Source organism: Notamacropus eugenii, chromosome 2, assembly GCF_028372415.1.
Source record: "Notamacropus eugenii isolate mMacEug1 chromosome 2, mMacEug1.pri_v2, whole genome shotgun sequence".
Taxonomy (NCBI): domain Eukaryota; kingdom Metazoa; phylum Chordata; class Mammalia; order Diprotodontia; family Macropodidae; genus Notamacropus; species Notamacropus eugenii.
In genome coordinates, this window is record NC_092873.1 from 425,102,258 (window position 1) to 425,122,110 (window position 19,853).

The 19,853-nt window shown below is 34.5% G+C and overlaps 1 protein-coding gene across 4 annotated transcripts in view; it reads right to left on the minus strand.

Annotated features, from left to right (window-relative positions):
• Nucleotides 1-19,853, minus strand: part of RPS6KC1 (ribosomal protein S6 kinase C1) — a 213,768-nt gene that overhangs the window by 185,002 nt on the left and 8,913 nt on the right. For all 4 annotated transcript variants that reach the window (XM_072647859.1, XM_072647856.1, XM_072647857.1 and 1 more), the window contains exon 2: nucleotides 853-888. In XM_072647859.1, coding sequence (XP_072503960.1) covers nucleotides 853-888 — 36 coding nt within the window. The remainder of the gene's footprint in view (nucleotides 1-852; nucleotides 889-19,853) is intronic.

The window sequence follows — 19,853 nt, forward strand, 5'->3', positions numbered from 1 at the left end:
TTAAAGTAAGCTACAGGTATCAAAGAAATTTTCACTTCTAAAAGGGCATACAGTTATCTCTTCTACCTAGCCAGGATGAGGGGAACAGTAATGCCCTCACAATTTGTAAAATCTGCATTAAAATTTTTTGGCTCTCCCTTTGTACCAGAGATGAAGTCTGAACTTTTTCTTTTTCTTTTATGGGGTGTTTACAGTACATTACTGTAAAATTTGGGTGAAGTATTTGGTCATAGGCTCTTGTCTGCTGGCCTTTGTGTGTCATCTGGAGCTTCTGCAAAACTCCCAAAAAAATCCCATTTAATTTCTTATACTGACCCAAAATATATTGAAACTACAATGGGAAAATTTGTGATGTGGAAGGGATACCTGCATTTCTATAAAACTTAATGTTAATGATGTATTATACTACTAAACGGATCTGAAATAGTATAAAATTGCTCATTTGTTGTAATATAACTAGGAACTGGTCAGCAAAGAAAGTTACAAGAGAGATAACTACACCTATAAGTTCTACTGGGGAAAGGAAACTCCCAATGAAGAAACTACCTCTACTAACATAGATAGTACCTGTCTTCAACTCTTAGAGAACTGTTTAGAGCATTAAGAGATTAAATCACTTGTGCCCAATCACTGCCAGTATGTTTCAGGGGCAGTACTTCAATCCTGCACTTGCTGACTCTGAAAGCAACCCTACATCTACAATTTCACAAAGTCTGAAAGAAGCAGTCTTGACACATGCAAAAACATACATAGCGACTAACATACAGAAAAATACTCTGTTCAATTTCTGTCATGGTATTTGGCTAAAAATCCATCCAATACATAAAATTATCACAAACATAAATGTGTTACCTCCTGGACATCCTCTGGATTTCTTCTTGAAACAATCTATAATAAAAGAAACATAAGAGTACTGGATCAGTATCAGAATTTCAACTTTATATGACATTATATAACATTATGTTAACAAAATGTTCAATAAAGCTTATTAAAAGAAACAAAGTATAGTAACTGCTTAATTACACAGAAACCAGGCAACTTCACCTATTTGGAACACAAGCAAGAACTAAGAAATAAGCCCAAAAGGGTGGTGAGGCAGAACCTCTGAGTCACTAAAAAATTAATATCAAAATGAACAAAGTCTAAGCTCCTACATTTATTCACAGATCTACATTCTTAACTTAATAAGCTCTGATTTTACACATGAGCCTAATAAGTTTGGTTACGCAGTTTTTAAGCTACATTTAAGTCTATAGATTTTTAAGGAGCAAATCAGAAATGAAAAGTAGGGAGGGAAAACTGAGAGTTACAGGAAAGATTCCCCTACAAAATTTTTTTTTTGAAAAATTGAGATTTTTTTAAAGGTTCTAAGGCCATTGCTATCTGAAAAAGTCAAGAGTGCAAAATGATCCTTTCAGTGACCACTGTCAAAGCTCCTGAATAGCCGGTTTTATCATATAATCTTTGTAGGTCTATATACTGTTTTGACTTTTAATACATACAAACATGAAAATTCTCATATATTTAAATAATTGTCAATTACTTAGGATGGAACTGAAATGACAGATAATTAGACATAATTCATGTAATCCAAATAGCTAAATTTTGCCATAAATTCCAAATTCCTTCCCCAAAACATTTTAACAATCTTGAAAACATCTTACATATAACTAACTTGACTTTTACTTTCTTTACTTTTACTTTCTTCTTCTTCTCACAAAGGTCCTAAAGAGCAGTAGGAACATGGATAATTCATAAACCTGGTGATATTCCAGAAGAATCCAAAATTGCCTAATATCACTCTAAGTCATTTTATAAGATAAATATTTTCTTGAAAAAAATATATGTAAATTAATTTTACTAGCTTATAAATTAAATTATTTTCAAAAAAATTATTTAAACCTTCGAATACAGTCTCAAGCTGACAATGAGCCTCCTTCAAAAGTATAAATAACAATGACTGCAACTATAGAAACTCCTGAATATTTGGTTTCTGTATTGCTACTGTTACTCTTCCTTCTAAGTAGGAAAGTCATTATCTATTATTAAGTAACACTTAATAATAATTCTTCAGACCAAAAGAGCCATGACCATACCTTCCCCCAGATCACACCAGCTGGGAAGCACCAAAAGCCTCCAAACCCCCAGAACCAGTTCTAAAAACAACAGTGCAAAAAAAGCCAGAAACTTGAGACAGAGCCCCTCCAACCCACTACATCAGGAACAGAACCCAACATTAACATAAAGTTTCAAATCAAGAAATAAGGTGGAAAAAAATAAGGAAATTATTAAAAAAAAAAAAAAACCTGACCATAAATAGCTATGGAAATGGTGACAGAGAAAATCAAAACACAAACTCAGAAGACAATGAAGTCAAAACAGCTCTAAGCACAGCCTCAAAGAAAAATGTGAATTGGACACAAATCCAAAAAGAAATTATGGAAAACCTAAAAAAAAACAATTTCAGAATCAAATAAGAGTGATAGAGGAAAATTTAGAATAATATTAGAATAAAGAAATGAAAGACATGAAGAAAACTGAGAAAATACAATTAACAGCTTGATTAATGAGGCACAAAAAAAAAATGAAGAAAATAACACCCTAAAAAATAGAACTGACCTAAAAGAAAAAGAGGTACAAAAATTCTCTTAATGAAAATAAGTACTTAAAAAAATAGAACTAGACAAGTGGAAAAAGTGGGACAAAAGTTCACTGAAGAAAATGATTCCTTAAAAATTAGAACTGAGCAAGTGAAAGCTAATGACTCTATGAAAAATCAAAAACCAATAAAACAAATCAAAAGAATAGGGAAAATAGGGGCGTGGAGGCAAGATGGCTGAGTAACAGCATGGACTTTCTAGAGCACTTCCATCAAGCCCAGCCAAATACCTATAAAAAATGGCTCTAAACAAATTCTGGAGCTGCAGAAACCACAGAATGACTGAGTGAAGTAAATCTCCAGACCAAGACAGCCTGGAAGGTCGCTGGGAAGTGTCTATCACACCACGCTGGGAGCAGAGAGCAGTCCAGCAGGATAGCCCATGTTGGCACAGACAGGACCTGCGCAGGATGTCGGAGGACTGAATCTCTAATATCTGTGATGGTTTCCAGACTTCATGACCCCAAAACATTGAGGATAAACTGGAAGGTCAGTGGAAAAAGCCTGTGAGACCAGTGCAGAAGAGTGGAGTGGTCTGGCCCCAGTCTCAGGGTGCCAGAGCGGGGAAGGATGGAGGAACTCACTGCAGCTACAGCAGCAGCAGAGGCAGCTACAGCTACTTTTTCACTCTAGGTTCACAGATTGTGGGGGAATCGAGCAGCTGACAGTACACCCCCCCACCCCCACTGGAAGCAGAGAACTACCTTGACAAAGAGCTGAAAAGTCAAGTATATGGCTGGGAAAATGAACAAAAACCAGAAAAAGAATCAGACTATAGAATCTTACTTTGGTGACAAGGAAGACAAAAGCATGCAAACAGAAGAAAGCAAAGTCAAAATTCCTCCATCCAAAGCCTCCAAGAAAAACAGGAATTGGTCTCAGGACACTGAAGAGCTCAAAAAGGATTTTGAAAATCAAGTAAGAGAAGTAGAGCAAAAATTGGGAAGAGAAATGAGAGTAATGCAAGAAAACCGTGAAAAACAAGGCAAATGCTTGATAAAGGAGACTCCAAAAAATGCTAAAGAAAACACTTTAAAAAGTAGACTAACCCAGAAGGCAAAAGAAATCCAAAAGCCAATGAAGACAAGAATGAACTAAAAAGCAGAATTGAAGAAAATAATTCTTTAAAGATTAGAATGCAGCAGATGGAAGCTAATGACTTTATGAAAAATCAAGAAATTATAAAACAAAATCAAAGGAATGAAAAAATAGAAGACAATGTAAAATATCTCATTAGAAAAACAACTGACCTGGAAAACAGATCCAGGAGAGAAAATTTTAAAATTATGGGACTACCTGAAAGTCAGGATCAAAAAAAGAACTTAGACATGATCTTTCATGAAATTATCAAGGAAAACTGCCCTGATATTCTAGAACCAGAGGGTCAAATAAATTGAAAGAAATCACTGATCACCTCTTGAAAAAGATCCCAAAAGAAAAACTCCTAGGAATATTGTAGGCAAATTCGAGTTCCCAGGTCAAGGAGAAAATACTGCAAACAGCCAGAAAGAAAGAATTCAAGTATTGTAGAAATACAACCAGGATAACATAAAATCTAGCAGCTTCTAAATTAAGGGATCAAAGGGCTTGGAATATGATATTCCAAAAAAGGAGCTAGGATTAAAACCAAGAATCACCTACCCAGCAAAACTGAGTATAATACTTCAGGGGAAAAAATGGTCATTCAATGAAATAGAGGACTTTCAAGCATTTTAGATGAAAAGATTAGAGCTGAATAGAAATTTTGATTTTCAAACATAAGAATCAAGAGAGACATGAAAAGGTAAACAGGAAAGAGTAATCATAAGGGACTTACTGAAGTTGAACTGCTTACATTCCTACACGGAAAGATAATATTTGTAACTCTTCAGACTTTTCTCAGTATTTGGGTAGTTGGAGGGCTTATACACATATAGACAGAGGGCACAAGGTAAGTTGAACAGGAAGAGATGATATCTAAATAAATAAAATTAAGGGATGAGAGGAATATTTTGGAAGGAGAAAGGGAGAAGTGGAATTTGGCAAATTATATCTCATAAAAGAAGCAAGAAAAACCTTTTTCAATGGAGGAGAAAAGGGAGGAGGTGAGAAGGAAAAAGTGAAGCTTACTCTTATCATATTTGGCTTAAGGAGGGAATAATATGCACATTCAATTCGGTATGAAAATCTATCTTACAGTACAGCAAAGTAGGGAAGAAGGGAATAAGTGGGGTGTGTGGGGAAGGACAAATGAGAGGAGGAGATAATTAGAAGTATATATCTTTGGGGAGGGACAAGGTCAAAAGAGAGAATAGAATAAATGGGGGGCAGGATTTATAGTTAGTCTCTCACAACATGACTTTTATGGAAATCTTTTGCATAACTACACATGTATAATGTATATTGAATTGCTTGCCTTCTCAGTGGGGATGGGTGGGGAGGGAGGGAGGAAGAGAAGATGGAACTCAAAGTTTTAAAAACAAATGCTAAAAATTGTTTTTACATGCAACTGGGAAATAAGAAATACAGGCAATGGGGTATAGATAGTTATCTTGCCCTACAAGAAAATAGAGGAGATAGGAATAAGGGAAAGGAGGGGTGTGATAGAAGGGAGAGAAAATTTGAGGAAGGGGTAATCAGAATGCACAGTGTTGGGATGGGGGGAGGGGAGAGATGGGGAGAAAATGTGTTACTCAAAATCTTGTGCAAATGAATATTGAAAACTAAAAAACAAAATAAATTTTTTTAAAAAGAATAGGGAAAATAGAAGAAAATGTGAAATATCTCATTGGAAAAACAACTGACCTGGGAAAGAGAACAAAGAGAAATAATTTAAGAATTATTAGATTACCTGAAAGCTACAATCAACAAAACAGCCTACATATCACATTTCAAGAAATTGTCAAGGAAAAGTGCCTGGATATCCTAGAATGAGAGGGTAAAATAGAAAATGAAAGAATCCACAGATCATCACCTAAAAGAAAACCCCAAATGAAAACTTCCAGAAATATTATAGCCAAATTCCAGAGCTCCCAAGTCAAAGAAAAAATACTTCAAGCAGCAAGAAAAAAAAAACACTCAAATACCATGTAGTCACAGTCAGGATCGCACAAAATTTAGCAGCTACTACCTTAAAGGAGCAGAGAGCTTGCAATATGAAATTCTGGAAGGTCAAAAAGTTGGGATTACAAGCAAGAAAAACCTACCCAGAAAAACTGAATATAATCCTTTAAGGGAAAAAACTGACATTTAATAAAATAAAGGACTTTCAGGCATGCCTGCTGAAAAGACCAGGGCTAAATAGAAAATTCTGCTTTCAAATACAAGACTCAAGAAAAACATAAAAGGTAAACATAAAAGAGAAAAGTTTAAACCATTTACCTTTCTGTATGGAAAAATGATAGATCTATCTTCTAAGATTTTTATTATTATTAGAGCAGTTAGAAGGATTCTATACAGAAAGAAGGTGAGGGAGTAAGTTGATTATATTGGAATTATATTTTAAAAATGTATAAGCAAGAAAGAGGAATGCCCTGGGAGAAGGGGAGAGAGAGGAAGAATGAGGGAAATTATCTCATACAAAAGAGGCACACAAGGAAGAACTTTTACAGTGTGAGGAGAATAAGGGAGAATGACCAATGACTGCATATCACTCCCATATAAACTGTTTCAAAAAAGGAAAAAAAGATATAGATATAGATATATGTATGTACACATACACACATATTCATACATATATATATACATACACAAACACACAAACAAACACAAACACACACATGCTCTACTGGTAATAGAAATCTATCTTAACCAACAGGAAGTAGGAAGGGAAGAGGATAACAGAAAGGGATGGGAGGAGGGGTTACAAAAGGGAGGGCATATAAAAGAAGGCAGTAGTCAGAAGAGAAATGGACTTTAGAAAAAGGACAAGACTTTTCTTTTTTTTAAAGATTTTTCAAAAAGAGGCAGAAGGATAAACAGAAGAAAATAGGATGGAAGGAAATGCACATTTAGTAATCATAACTGTGAATGTGAATGGGATGAATTCACCCATAAAACTGAAATGGATAGCAGAAAAAATGAGAAACCAGAATCCAACAATATGCTTTCAAGACACACATATAGATTTAAAAGAAAAAAAAGGTAGTTGTAACAATCATGATCTCAAACAAAAGTATAACTAACTTAAAGGGATAAGTGGGGAAATCTTGCTAAAGGAACCACAGAAGATGAAGGTCACTGACATCAGTAACATGAGAAAAAACATAATATTATATGCACCAAATGGCTAGCATCCAAATTCTGAAAGGAAAAGTTAAATAAATTATAGGAGGAAATATTAAAACTATACTAGGGGGAATGCCTCAACTTTCCCCTCTCAGAGCTAAATAAATCTAACAATAAAACAAGAAATAAAGGGATGAATAGAATCTTATTAGACTTAAATGACAGATTTCTGAAGAAAACTGAATGGCAATAGAAAGGAGTCTAAATTTTTCTCATCTGGACATGGCACCTTCACAAAAACTGATCATGTATTAGGTCATTAAAAACCTCACAAACAAATGCAGAAAAGCAGAAATAGTAAATGCACCCTTTTCAGATCATAATGTAATTTTTAAAAATCACGTTTAATAAATGACTTTGAAAGCATGGATTAAAAATTAACTGGAAGCTAAATAATCTAATGCTAAAGAATGAGTGGTTCAAAGAACAATTCATAGAAATCAATAATTTCACCAAAGATAATGACGACAATGAGAAAATGTTCCAAAATTTCCAAAGCAATACCTAGGGGGAAATTTATATCTCTAAATATATACATCAATATAAAAGAGGAAGAGGTAACAAATGGATTGGGCATGGAAGTTAAAAAAAAAACTAGGAAAAGAACAAATTAAAAATTCCCAATTACAAAACAAAATGTAAATCCTGAAAATCAAAGGAGAGATTAATAAAACTGAAAGTTAAAAAAAAAAAAAACCTATTCAACAGAAGCTGGCTTTATGGGACGGAGGGAACAGAGCAAAATAAATAAACTCAAATAATTTTATTTTTTAAAAAAGAAGAAAACCAAGTTACTAATACAAAAAATGAAAAGGGTGACTACATCACCAATGAAGATGAAACTAAAGCAATTATTACAAGTTATTTTGTCCAATTAAATGCCAATAAAACCAACAATCTCAATGGAATGGATGAATATTTACAAAAATATATGCTGTCCAGACAAACAGAAGAAGAAATAAAATCTCATTTCAGAAAAAGAAATTGAACAAGATATCAGTGAATTCTCTAAGAAAAAATCACCAGGGTCAGATGTATTTGCAAGTGAATTCTACCATACATTTAAAGAACAATTAATTCCAATACTTTATAAATCCTTTGGAAAAGGAAGTAAAGAAGGAGTCCTACCTATCAGGTTTTTTTATGATACAAACATGGTGATGATACCTAAACCAGAAAAAGTCAAAACAGAGAAAGTTATAGACCAACTTCCCTAATGAATATTGATGCAAAAATGTTAAATAAAATATGACAAAGAGATTACAGAAACTTATCACAAGAATAATACACTATGATCATGTGGGATATATATCAAGAATGCAGGGCTGGTTCAATATTAGGTTCAATATGGTCAGCATAACTGACCATAGAAATAACAAAACTAACAGAAATTATATGATATCTAAATAGATGCAGAAAAAGCTTTTGACAAAATACAGCACCCATTCCTATTGAAACCACTACAGAGTGTAGGAATAAATGGAGTTTTCCTTAAAATAAGTAGCATCTATCTAAAACAATCACCAAGAATTATATGTAATGGGGATAAGTTAGAACCCTTTCCAGTAATACCAGCAGTAGAACAAGGATGTCCATTATTACCACTACTATTTAATATAGTACTAGAAATGTTAGCTTCAGCAATAAGAGAAGAAAAAGAAATTAAAGAAATTAGAACCGACAATGAGGAAACAAAGCTATCACTCTTTGCAGATGACATGATGGTATACTTGGAGAATTATAGAAAATCAACTAAAAAACTACTTGAAACAATTAACAACTTAAGCAAGGTTCGAGATATGAAGTAAAACCACATAAATCATCCACATTTCTATATATTACTAACAAAGCCCAGCAGCAAGAGATAGAAAGAGAAATTCTATCTAAAGTTACTGCTGACAATATAAAATATTTGGGAGTCAACCTACCAAGAAAAACACAGGAACTATATGAACACAATTACAAAACACTTTTCACACAAATAAAGTCAGATATAAATAACTGGACAATTTTCAGTTGCTAACAGATAGTCCAAGCTAATATAACAAAAATGACAATTTTACCTAAATTAATTTACTTATTCAGTGCCATACGAATCAAACTACCAAAAAATTATTTTATAGAGCTAGGAAAAAATAACAACAAAATTCATCTGGAAGAACAAAAGGTCTAGAATATCAAGGGAATTGATGAAAAGAAATGCAAGGGAAGGTGGGTCAGCTATATCAAATCTAAAACTACATTATAAAGCAGCAATCATCAAAACTACTTGGTACTAGCTAAGAAACAGAGTGGTAGATCTGTGGAATAGGTTAAGTACACAAGACACAGTACTCAATGACTATAATCTACAGTTTGATAAACCCAAAGACTCCAGCTTCTGAGATAAGAAATCACCATTTGACAAGACCTGCTGGGAAAACTAGAAAACAGTATGGCAGAAATAAGGAACAGAACAACATCTTACAATGTATACCAAGATAAGGTCGAAATGCGTACACGATTTAGACATAAAGACTGACACCATAACCTATTAGGAGAGCAAGGAATAGTTTGCCTGTCATGTCTACAGAGAACAGAAGAAATTATGAGAAAACAAGAGATAGAGAATATTATGAAATACAAAATGGATAATTTTTTTACATTAAATTAAAAAGAATTTGCACAAACAAAGCCAATGCAACCAAAATTAGAAGGGAATCAGGAAACTGGGAAGTAATTTTTATAGCCAGTGTCCCTGATAAAGGTCTCATTTCTAAAATATATAGAGAACTGAATCAAATTTATAAGAACACAAGTTATTCCCCAACTGAGAAATGATCAAAGGATAGGAACAGGCAGTTTTCAGAGGAAGAAATTCAAGCTATCTGTAGTCATATGAAAAAATGTTCTAAATCACTATTGATTAGAGAAATGCAAATTAAAACAACTCTGAGGTACCACATCACACTTATCAGATTGGATACTATGACAAAAAAGGAAAATGGTAAATGTTGGAGAAGACGTAGGAAAACTGGAACACTAATGCATTGTTGGTGGAATTATTAACTGATCCAACCACTCTGGAAAGCAATTTGGAACTATGCTCAAAGGGCGTCAAACTGATATATAGCAATACCACTACAAGGTCTTTATCCCAAAAAGACCATAAAAAGGGGAAAGGATTCACATATACAAAAATATTTATAACAGCTCTTTTTGTAACGGCAAAGAACTGGACATTGAAGGGATGCCCATCATTTGGGGAATGACTGAACAAGCTGTGGTATATGAATGCAATGGAATACTATTGTTCTATAAGAAATGATGAGCAGGCTGATTTCAGAAAAATCTGGAAAGACTTACATGAAGTGATGCTGAGTGAAGTGAGCAGAATCAGGAGAACACTGTCTACAGTAATAGCAACATTGTGCAATGACCAACTTTGATAAGACTCAATTCTTCTCAGCAATACAATGATCTAAGACAATTCCAAAAGACTCATGATGGAAAATACTACCCACATCCAGAAAAAGAACTATGGAGTCTGAATGCAGATCGAAGAATACTATTTTCTTTTTTTTGTTTTTTCTTTCTCATGGTTTTTTCTTTTTGTTCTGATCCTTCTTTCACTACATGACTAATGTGGAAATATGTTTAATATGATTGTACATGTATAGACTATATCAGACTGCTTGCCATCTTGAGGAGGGGAAGGAGAGAGAGGGAGAAAAAAACTTGGAACTCAAAATCTTATATAAGTGAATGCTGAAAATTACCATTACATGTAAACAGGAAAAATAAAATACTATAAAGTGTGTGGGGGGTGGGAATAAACAAAGAAAAGGAAATTGAACAAGACATCAATGTGCTTTCTAAGGAAAATATCTCTAGGGGGATTCACAATTCTACCAAACTTTTAAGGAACAATTAATCCCAATACTACAGAGAAAATATGTAAAGAAAGAGTCCTATAAAATTCCTTCAATGACACAAATATGGATTTGATACCTAAAGAGGAAAGGCAAAAACAGAGAAAGAAAACTACAGACCAATTTCCTTAATGAATATTCATGAAAAAAATTTAAATAAAACACTAGCAAGAAGATTACAGCAATATATCTCAAAGATCATACACTATAAGCAGGTGGATTTATACCAGGAATGCAAAGCTGGTTCAATATTAGGAAAACTATCCACATAATTGACTATATCAATAGCAATACAACAAAAATCATATAATTATAAAAAACAGATGCAGAAAAGGCCTTTAACAAAATACAACACCCATTAAAAAATATTAGAAAGCACAGGAATCAATGGAGTCTTTCTTTACACTAGCTTTAGCAATAAGATAAGAAAAAGAAACTGAAGAAATGAAAATAGGCAATGAAGAAACAAAACTATTAATTTTGTAGATGATATGACGGTATACTTAGAGAACCCAGATAATCAACTAAAAAACTAGTAGAAACAATTGACAACTTCAGTAAAGTTTCAGGATATAAAATAAACCCACATAAATCATCAGCAATTCTATATACCACCAACAAAAACTCAGTTGGAAAAGACAGAAAGAGAAATCCCATTTAAAATAACTGCTGACAATATAAAACACTTGGGAGTCTACCTGCTAAGACAAATCCAGGAATTACATGAACACAATTACAAAACAATCTTCACACAAATAAAAACAGATCTAAACAATTAGAGAAATATTAATTGTTCATGGGTAGGTCAAATCAATAATAAAAATGACAATCCTACCTAAGTTAATTTAATTATTCAGTCCCATATCAATCAAACTACCAAAGAATTATTTTACAGAGGTAGAAAAAAAATTACAAAATTCACCTGGAAGAACAAAAAGGTCAAGAATATCAAGAGAATCAATGTAAAGAAAATGTGAAGCTGGCTTGGCAGTACCAGATTTCAAATCATGTTACAAAGTGGTAATCATCAAAATAATCTGGTACTGGCTAAGAAATAGAGTGGTGAATCAGTGGAACAGACTAAGTGCATAATACACAGTAGTAAATGATCATAGTAATTCAGTATTTGATAAACCCAAAGATCTTAGCTTTTGAGGTAAAAATTCAACATTTGTCAAAAATTACTGGGAAAATTCAAAAGCTATTTGGCATAGACCAACATGACACAATAACCAACATAAGATCACATGGACAAATGATGTAGACACTAAGGGTAATATCATAAGTAAATTAGAAGGGTCTGGAAAAATGTACCTCTCATGTCTACGGATAAGGGAAGAGTTTATGACCAAATAAGAATTAAAGGGGATTACAAGAAGTAAAATAGATAATTTTGATTACATAAAATTAAAAAGCTTAATGAAGCTAAATTTAAAAGAAAAATAGGAAACTGGAGGGGGAGGGAAACTACAGCAAGTTTCCTGATAAAGGCCTTATTTCTCAAATATATAAGAAACTGAGCCAATTTTATAAATATAAAGAGTCATTCCCCAGTTGATAAATGATCAAAGGATATGAACAGATGGCTTTCAGAAAAAGAAATCAAAGCTCTCAATAGTCACATGAAAGAATGCTCTAAATCATTACTGATAGAGAAATGCAAATTAAAACTTTGAGGTACCACCTCACATCTATAAGATTGGCTAACATGGCAGAAAAGAAAAATGACAAGTACTGGAGGGGATGTAGAAAAATTGGGACACTAATGCACTGTTAGTGGATTTGTGAACTAGTCTAACCATTCTGAACAATTTGTAACTATACCCAAAGGGCTATAAGATTGTGCACATCCTTTGACCCAGCAATATCACTATTAGGTCTATAGAGATCAAGGAAAAAGGATAAGGACTCACATGGACAAAAACATTTATAGCAACTCTTTTTGTGGCAGCAAAGAATTGGAAATTGAGGTGATGTCCATCAGCTGGGAAACAGCTTAACAAGTTGTGGTATATGATGTGGTATATGATGGAACATTATTGTGCTATAAAAAATGATGAGCAGAGGGATTTCAGAAAAACCTGAGAAGGTTTCTATAAACCAGGAAAACAATGTACACAGTAACAGCAATATTATAAGGGTGATCAACTGTGAAAGACTTAGCAACTCTGATCAAGACAATGATCCAAGGTAATCCCAAAAGATCCATAATGAAAAATGCTATTTTCCTCCACAGAGAGAACTGATAAACCCTGAATACAGACTGAAGCATACTCTTTTATTTTACTTATTTTTACTGTTTTGTTTGTGTTTTCTTTAGCAACATGGCTAATATGGAAATGTTTTACATGACTGCTCATGTATAATCAAAATCGAATTGCCTTCTTAAGAAGTAGAATGGGGTAGAAAGATAGGAGAAAATTTGAAACAGAAATTTTTTAAAATTATTGTTTAAAAGATCTTTCCATGTAATTGGAAAACATTTAATGAAATAAAAATAATTTTTAAAAGGGAATCATTAAAATGTTATAGTGATTTTTTAAAAGAGTAATAATAAAACTTTTGTTTTAAAAGACATTCTGTGACACCAGGGTTCCCTGTTTCCCAGCAACATGGATTTATTTCTCCTAAAAGGTAACAAACTGTCCCTAGGACTTCATTTGTCCCTATCTCCCCTGATTCAGGTTCCCAATCATCTAAGGATGCAAAAAGCCTACTCACGCAGTATTAAGCCTCTCTAAAATGATAAATGTATGAAGACAACTTAGGTCACTATATCTTGCCCTGTAAACTCCCCTGTGTTTGGGAAGACCTCATTTATAGATGTTAGGTGCCACTGTATCTTTACTGTACATACTTGCTATATTAGAGCTAAGTAAATCTCCTTCTGTTAACTGTGCAATATCTTATGAATGTCATCTCATCCCAAAATCAAATTTGAACCAACAGGGTGACAGTTTCTGGCCCAAACCTAACACATACAAAATAATATAGATGAAAGGGAACAGAATCAGGACCACAACGTACCTTTGTTTTTTGGGCTGTTTTTTTTTTTTTTTAAAGGACCAGAAAGACAATCATACAGCTATGAATGGTCAAAAAAAATCAGAGGAGAACACAAAACAAAGAAGATAAAACTTTTGGTGTTTGGTCAAAGTTTCTATTATTTATTATTATTGCTAATAATAATAAATATAAACAAAAAGTGATATTTATTACTTATTAATATTGCTAATATTGTAATGTTATTGCTAATATTATTCATTATTTTTATTACTTCAATTTATTGACATTGTTAAATTTATCATAGCTACTGGCTACTTAGCTGAGATGTCTGAAGAAGGATTTATGATTTTGGCTAAGAAACCTGAAGAGAGATTCATAGCTATCTGCTGAGAAGCCTGAAGAGAGCTTCATATCCATTGGCTAAAAAGAACTATATAGTACTCCCTGCCAAAGAGATTTAGTAGTAATCCACTCCAATAAATGGAGGACTGAGTTACACATGGCCTTGAACATAGCACGTCAGCTGAAACAGAGAGGAGTTTGAAAAACTGTAGCCTCGGTGGATGGTGGAGGTGTATAGAATTCATAGTAAATGTTGTTTGGGATATGACTATGGCCAGCATTAATGATCATCCTGAATATGGAGCAAGGAAGCACAGGGCCTAAAGGAAAACAACACCTGGCAGGGGGCAGATATTGCTGGGAAAAAAAGGGGTATAATGACATCAGTAAAAGACAAGTCACATCAATAAGCTTTTACTAAGCACGAACTATGTACCCGGCACTGTGCTAAGCATTAGGAATACAGCGAAAGGCAATATAAAATGATAGAAGATAAAAGAGAAGCCATAGGATAGAATGAATATCATAAATATCAATATGAGTATTATGAGTAATAATGTATTAATCATTAAAATATTAAATTTAATAATATTGTATAATGATATAGATAAACAAATATGATAAATGAAATACATAGAAAAGAATAACAGAAGGTATAATGCTTTGCCATCAAAAGCATGTGGGTCCTGTGCACAGGCCCCTTAGCCACTTGTGTTTTCTATATACCTATATATTACACATATCTAATGAAAACACAGGGAATTCAGTGGGAAGTCCACCCTTCCCACTGAATGTTCTCATGTGAGACTGCATTCAAGGGTTACAGAATTACTTTGTTTACATCACTATTTAATTTTACATGTTTTTTTAATGACTGTCTCATGGCTAACTAATAAATGTAAAATATGTCATTTGAGGCTAATAAGATATGACTTGAAGAAGAATCTGACCTACAAAATACCTAGACTCTGGGAGAACCTGGAGAGTTTAGAGGGTTCTTGTGAGTTATATACTTTTATATAAAAGTTAATAAACAAAAACCAATCTAATAAGCATTCAAATTTATACAACAGAATATGAGATTATTCTCTCTCACTCCGGTCAGCTATCAAAAAGTACATATCTGACCATGCTACCACTCTCCTACCCCTACATCCCCACTCCACCATTCAGTAAGTTCCAGTGGCTCCCTATTAGCTCCAAGAGCAAAAATAAAATCTCTCTTTGGCATGTAATGTCCTTCATAATCTGTAGTGTTCAGGTTTCCTTCCAACAAAAGAAGCTGATTTCTTCAGTCTTTGTTTTTCTTCTTTGCCTATGTATTAAAATGTGTCATTCAAACACCAAGGTAGGCCTTTGATGAGTTCAAAACAAGTAGTGATCTTTGGTAAAATTTCATAAAATGTTCCCTTTTTTAATCTGAATAACTTTGTATTAAGGGACAATTGTGATTTTTATCTGTAAATGCAACAATGTAAAAGACTGTGGCACACTGATTGTTTTGTTCTTTCTGAGGATTTTAGATTGTGGACATGTTCAAAACACATCACCTATTTGCTAATCACGGCAAATTTTTCAAATAGGGAGAATATAACCAGAGTCTGGTACAAGCCCAGACCCCATCACTTGGCTTAACTGATGCAACTTTCGCACAGAAAAACCTGGAAGCCTGCTTCCAGGAGAGCAAGAAAAGTAACATTAAAAGACTATAAAGACTTCTGTAACTGGTTCCAATAGTCTAACCACATGGAGAATGGGAGGCTTTTTTGATTATCTATAAAGGACTTCAAAAAGTCTGGCAATCTTCTGCCATCTCTGTCTTCCCTCAATCTGTTCATCTGCTCTGTTTATTGTTAGGTGGCATTCAGTGAGAGACCATACTTGAAATGGAGAGAGATTGTGGGGCCTTCTCCCCTTCAAGGTCACATGACTCTAAGGAATGGGCCTCAGCTCCTGGACTCTACAATTGTTCTTGTCTGTTCTAAGTGAAGGGAGTGGCATCTTCTTGACCCTGTGTCCTGGTTTCAAAAGGTATCAGCACCAGAGTGTTCCAGAGTCTAGAAGGCACAGTTTTGCAGTCAGTCCAGTGTCAAATGACTCAAGGAGCAAAGAGTGACCTTCTGGACCCAAGCCAGTGAAGGCTGAGGCGAAGACTCATCTGCTGGAGATCCCATGAATTTGGTAAGGACAATGATATGTAGGAACCAAGTTTTGAATGACATCCACAGTCAGAAGGAGTAACAAGGTTAATGAACTACGAAAGGAGACTAAGAAAGAATTGTTAGTCAAGCAAGTGGAAATCAAGAGAAAACAGCATCACAAAAACCCAGACAGGAAAGAGTATCCTGGAGGAAAGACCAATAGATCACCAATGTCAAAAGTTGCTAAGATGCCAAAAAGGATGAGAAAAGGCCATCAGTTCCGCAAATTAAGAGATGAATGGTAACTTTAAAGACAGAAGTTTCAGTTGAGTGATAAGAAAGGCAAACTACAAAAGGGGTAAAAAATGAGAAAGAGAGAAAGTAGAAACAAAGAGTGTAAACATTTTTTCTAGGAATTTAGTTGTGAAAAAGAAGAGGAATATGAAATAATAGCTTCAGCATATGCCTAGTCTAGTGAGGTTTGGGGATTTTTAATGATTTCCTGTATGTAAGTTCTCCTAGTGCTTTTAAAAATATGCTTCAAGTGGCAGCTTGGTGGCTCAACCGACAGAGCACCAGCCTTGAAGTCAGGAGGACCTGAGTTCAAATTCAACCTCAGATACTATATATTTACTAGCTTTGTGACCCTGGACAAATCACTTAATCTCGTCTGTCTCAAATCTGACACCCCACCCCAAAAAAATATGCTTCAATTTTCAAAAGACATCTGACACAGAACATGAGCTAAAGCATTACATTACAGAGAAAGTTATATTCTGTATTTGCATCAGCTAGCCATGGGAAGTAGCTGATACAATTTGTGTTTTTAAATGAGAAAAAAATAATTTATTCTAAGCCTCAAAAGAATGAAAGATTACTTCTATTGCTTCTAGAAATAAATATAAATTATTTTTTAAAAAGTAAATAATTTTCAATATAAAAGACTAAATCATAACACAATTTAATATCGTTTCTTTTAGAGGGAGAAGGGAAAGGGAAAGAGGAGATAATCTGTTCCTGAAACATACTTGAAATCTGGAACTATGCAACTTTGGTTATATTTTGGGAAAATTCATAAGGGGGCCCCTTTAACCCATTTTACCCATTAGATTCATTTTGTTTAACAACATCTGAGAAGAGGTTACCAGAAATCGCTCTAATATGCTAATCAAGTGGCCTAACATTTAAGGAAACTGCACTGAAGCTGACAAAAGAGAAGGATAATCTTTTAGAATGACATGCTACTGTAGCACATTCTGATAAGTTACAACTAAAGATACTTCTGATTCCTGAGCTGACTTCTCCATTATCCCCTTATTCAACTCATCCCCTCATTCTCCTCCTTTAATATGGTGGTACCATCCCTAATTCCTCCAGGAGTTCTCTCGCCTGAGAGACTATACGGAAAAGGACTACAGACTCCATTCTTCCCTCTTTTTTTTGGACCTCTCAAAAAGTTCATAATCCTTTTTCAGATTTTCTAAAGACAGAGTAGCTACAAGAAGCAAGTAATAAAGGGGAACAGTTAAAAAAGTATAAGGAATATTATATCTGGCATATATTGGCTTTATCGCCTTAGTTTAAGGATATTTAGGTTTATTCAGAAAAAAAGAAACTACTCATTTAAAGAGCATGGTATATATGACAGAGTCAATGCTAGTGTGACATGCCTAGAAACCAGCCTTTTGACTCCCAATATTCAGCATTTAGCCCTTTTCTCACACCATTTTCTAGAGACTTGTTTCAGAACACCTGAATTTGTTTGATCCCCTTAGCTCAAAGGCAACTAAAGCTAAGTAAAAATGTGGATGCTCCATCTTTATTAGGATCCTGTGCAGAACGTGTTTTATAAACATTACTAATGCAACCAACCCAGTTTCCTTTCTTCATGCTTATATATATGAGTTTTACCTATTATAAAAGATATGTAACTAGTAATTTGTCTTCTCTCAAATTATAATTTTTAAAAGGTGTATACTTTATATTGTTCATAGGATATAAGATCCCCATGCAATTTTTGTAAAATTCAGGAGACACTGATGGGGTGATGGGACCTGGACCCTGAATTTTTCCACACAACTCTGTCCGTGGCATCTCTCCGGAGGCATCTGATTCAGCCCAGTCCACCTAGATGTTCAATAGTCTTTTCACTGCGGCTCTCCAACCCAGCCCAGACCTCTTAACTCCTTTTACTGTGTACACCTGGGCTCCCCAGGCTACTTACCAGTCCTTAATCCCAACCAAATCTCTCAATCTTTTTTTTTTTTTATAAAAGTATCAGTCTCATGCTCATTAAGTTGCAGATTTACTAGGAATCTTACCTGCTCCATTGGCTCTTACAGTGCTCCTATTGGCATTACCATAAACCTTGCCACCCTGACTGAAAGATCGCTTGAGTGACTGAATTCATCCCTGTACCCTTACATTTAGGGGCTCCAAACACCCCAAACAGCAACACTTTACAAAAATGATTCCAAAAAACAGCACTGTACTGCCATGAATTTCAGCAGTTGATGAGAAAACTAGGAGACCACCACCTTTCTTCCTGGCTTACAGAACCCATAAAACCTTCCCTCAATCTTTCTACGACCTTTGGAGATTAGGATAAGGATTTGGAATTGTGTCTTCTCTAGAAGATACACACAAGAAGGCTTTGGGAAGTGGTCACACAGAAAACTCCATAAAGAGAGTGCTTAGCATTTTTCTTACAATTTTGCTTTGTATAATAAATCATGTGGAGCACATAAGGAAGAGGAGAGAAGACCAGGCAGGGGAGGGGAAAAGGAGAGGGAAGGGGAAGCAAAGGAAAGCAAGGAAACAAATACTGCATTTGAAGTCAGAGGGGTGCGTATTCCAGTTCTGATATTTACTACTTGTTTAGCCTTGTACAACTCACTTAACTTTTCTGGGCCTCATTTTCCTCATCTACAAAATTAAGGGGCTGTCCCAGATGACCTCCTAAAGTCCCTTCCACCTAGAAAGCTATAGGATCCTCTGATCCTAGGTAAATCTGCAGTCTACTCTATGCCCACACTTTTCTCTACCTGTTTCACTTCACTTTTTTTCTGACCCCCAGCTATGAAGAAACAAGGTATATCCAAACTCAGGGTATGTGGTTACTTATACAAATACAGTAACAACAGATGACATCAGTCAACAGTTAAAAAGAGAGTTATCCCTTCACAAGCACTGGCTGGAAAGGTAAATGCAGTGACTCAATAAGAAAACACGGATAAGGGAGTATGACCTAAGGAAGGCAGGGAAAGTCTACCAATTTGCAATTTTGCCAAGCACCCTAGTGGTAGCTCCAAAAACTCCTGATGCCACCTCTGGAACTTGGCACTGTAAGCTGACAATGCCCGACATAAAGCAAAGTACCAACTGAACTGAAAATTAAATGTATACACATTGATCAACACAACACTAATCAACCATACACATACAAAGCACAGAATTCCTTAAGTTCCTTCTTTTATTTTTTAAAGCATTTCTAAATAGTTATATGGACCTATTTGAACTTTCTCCTTA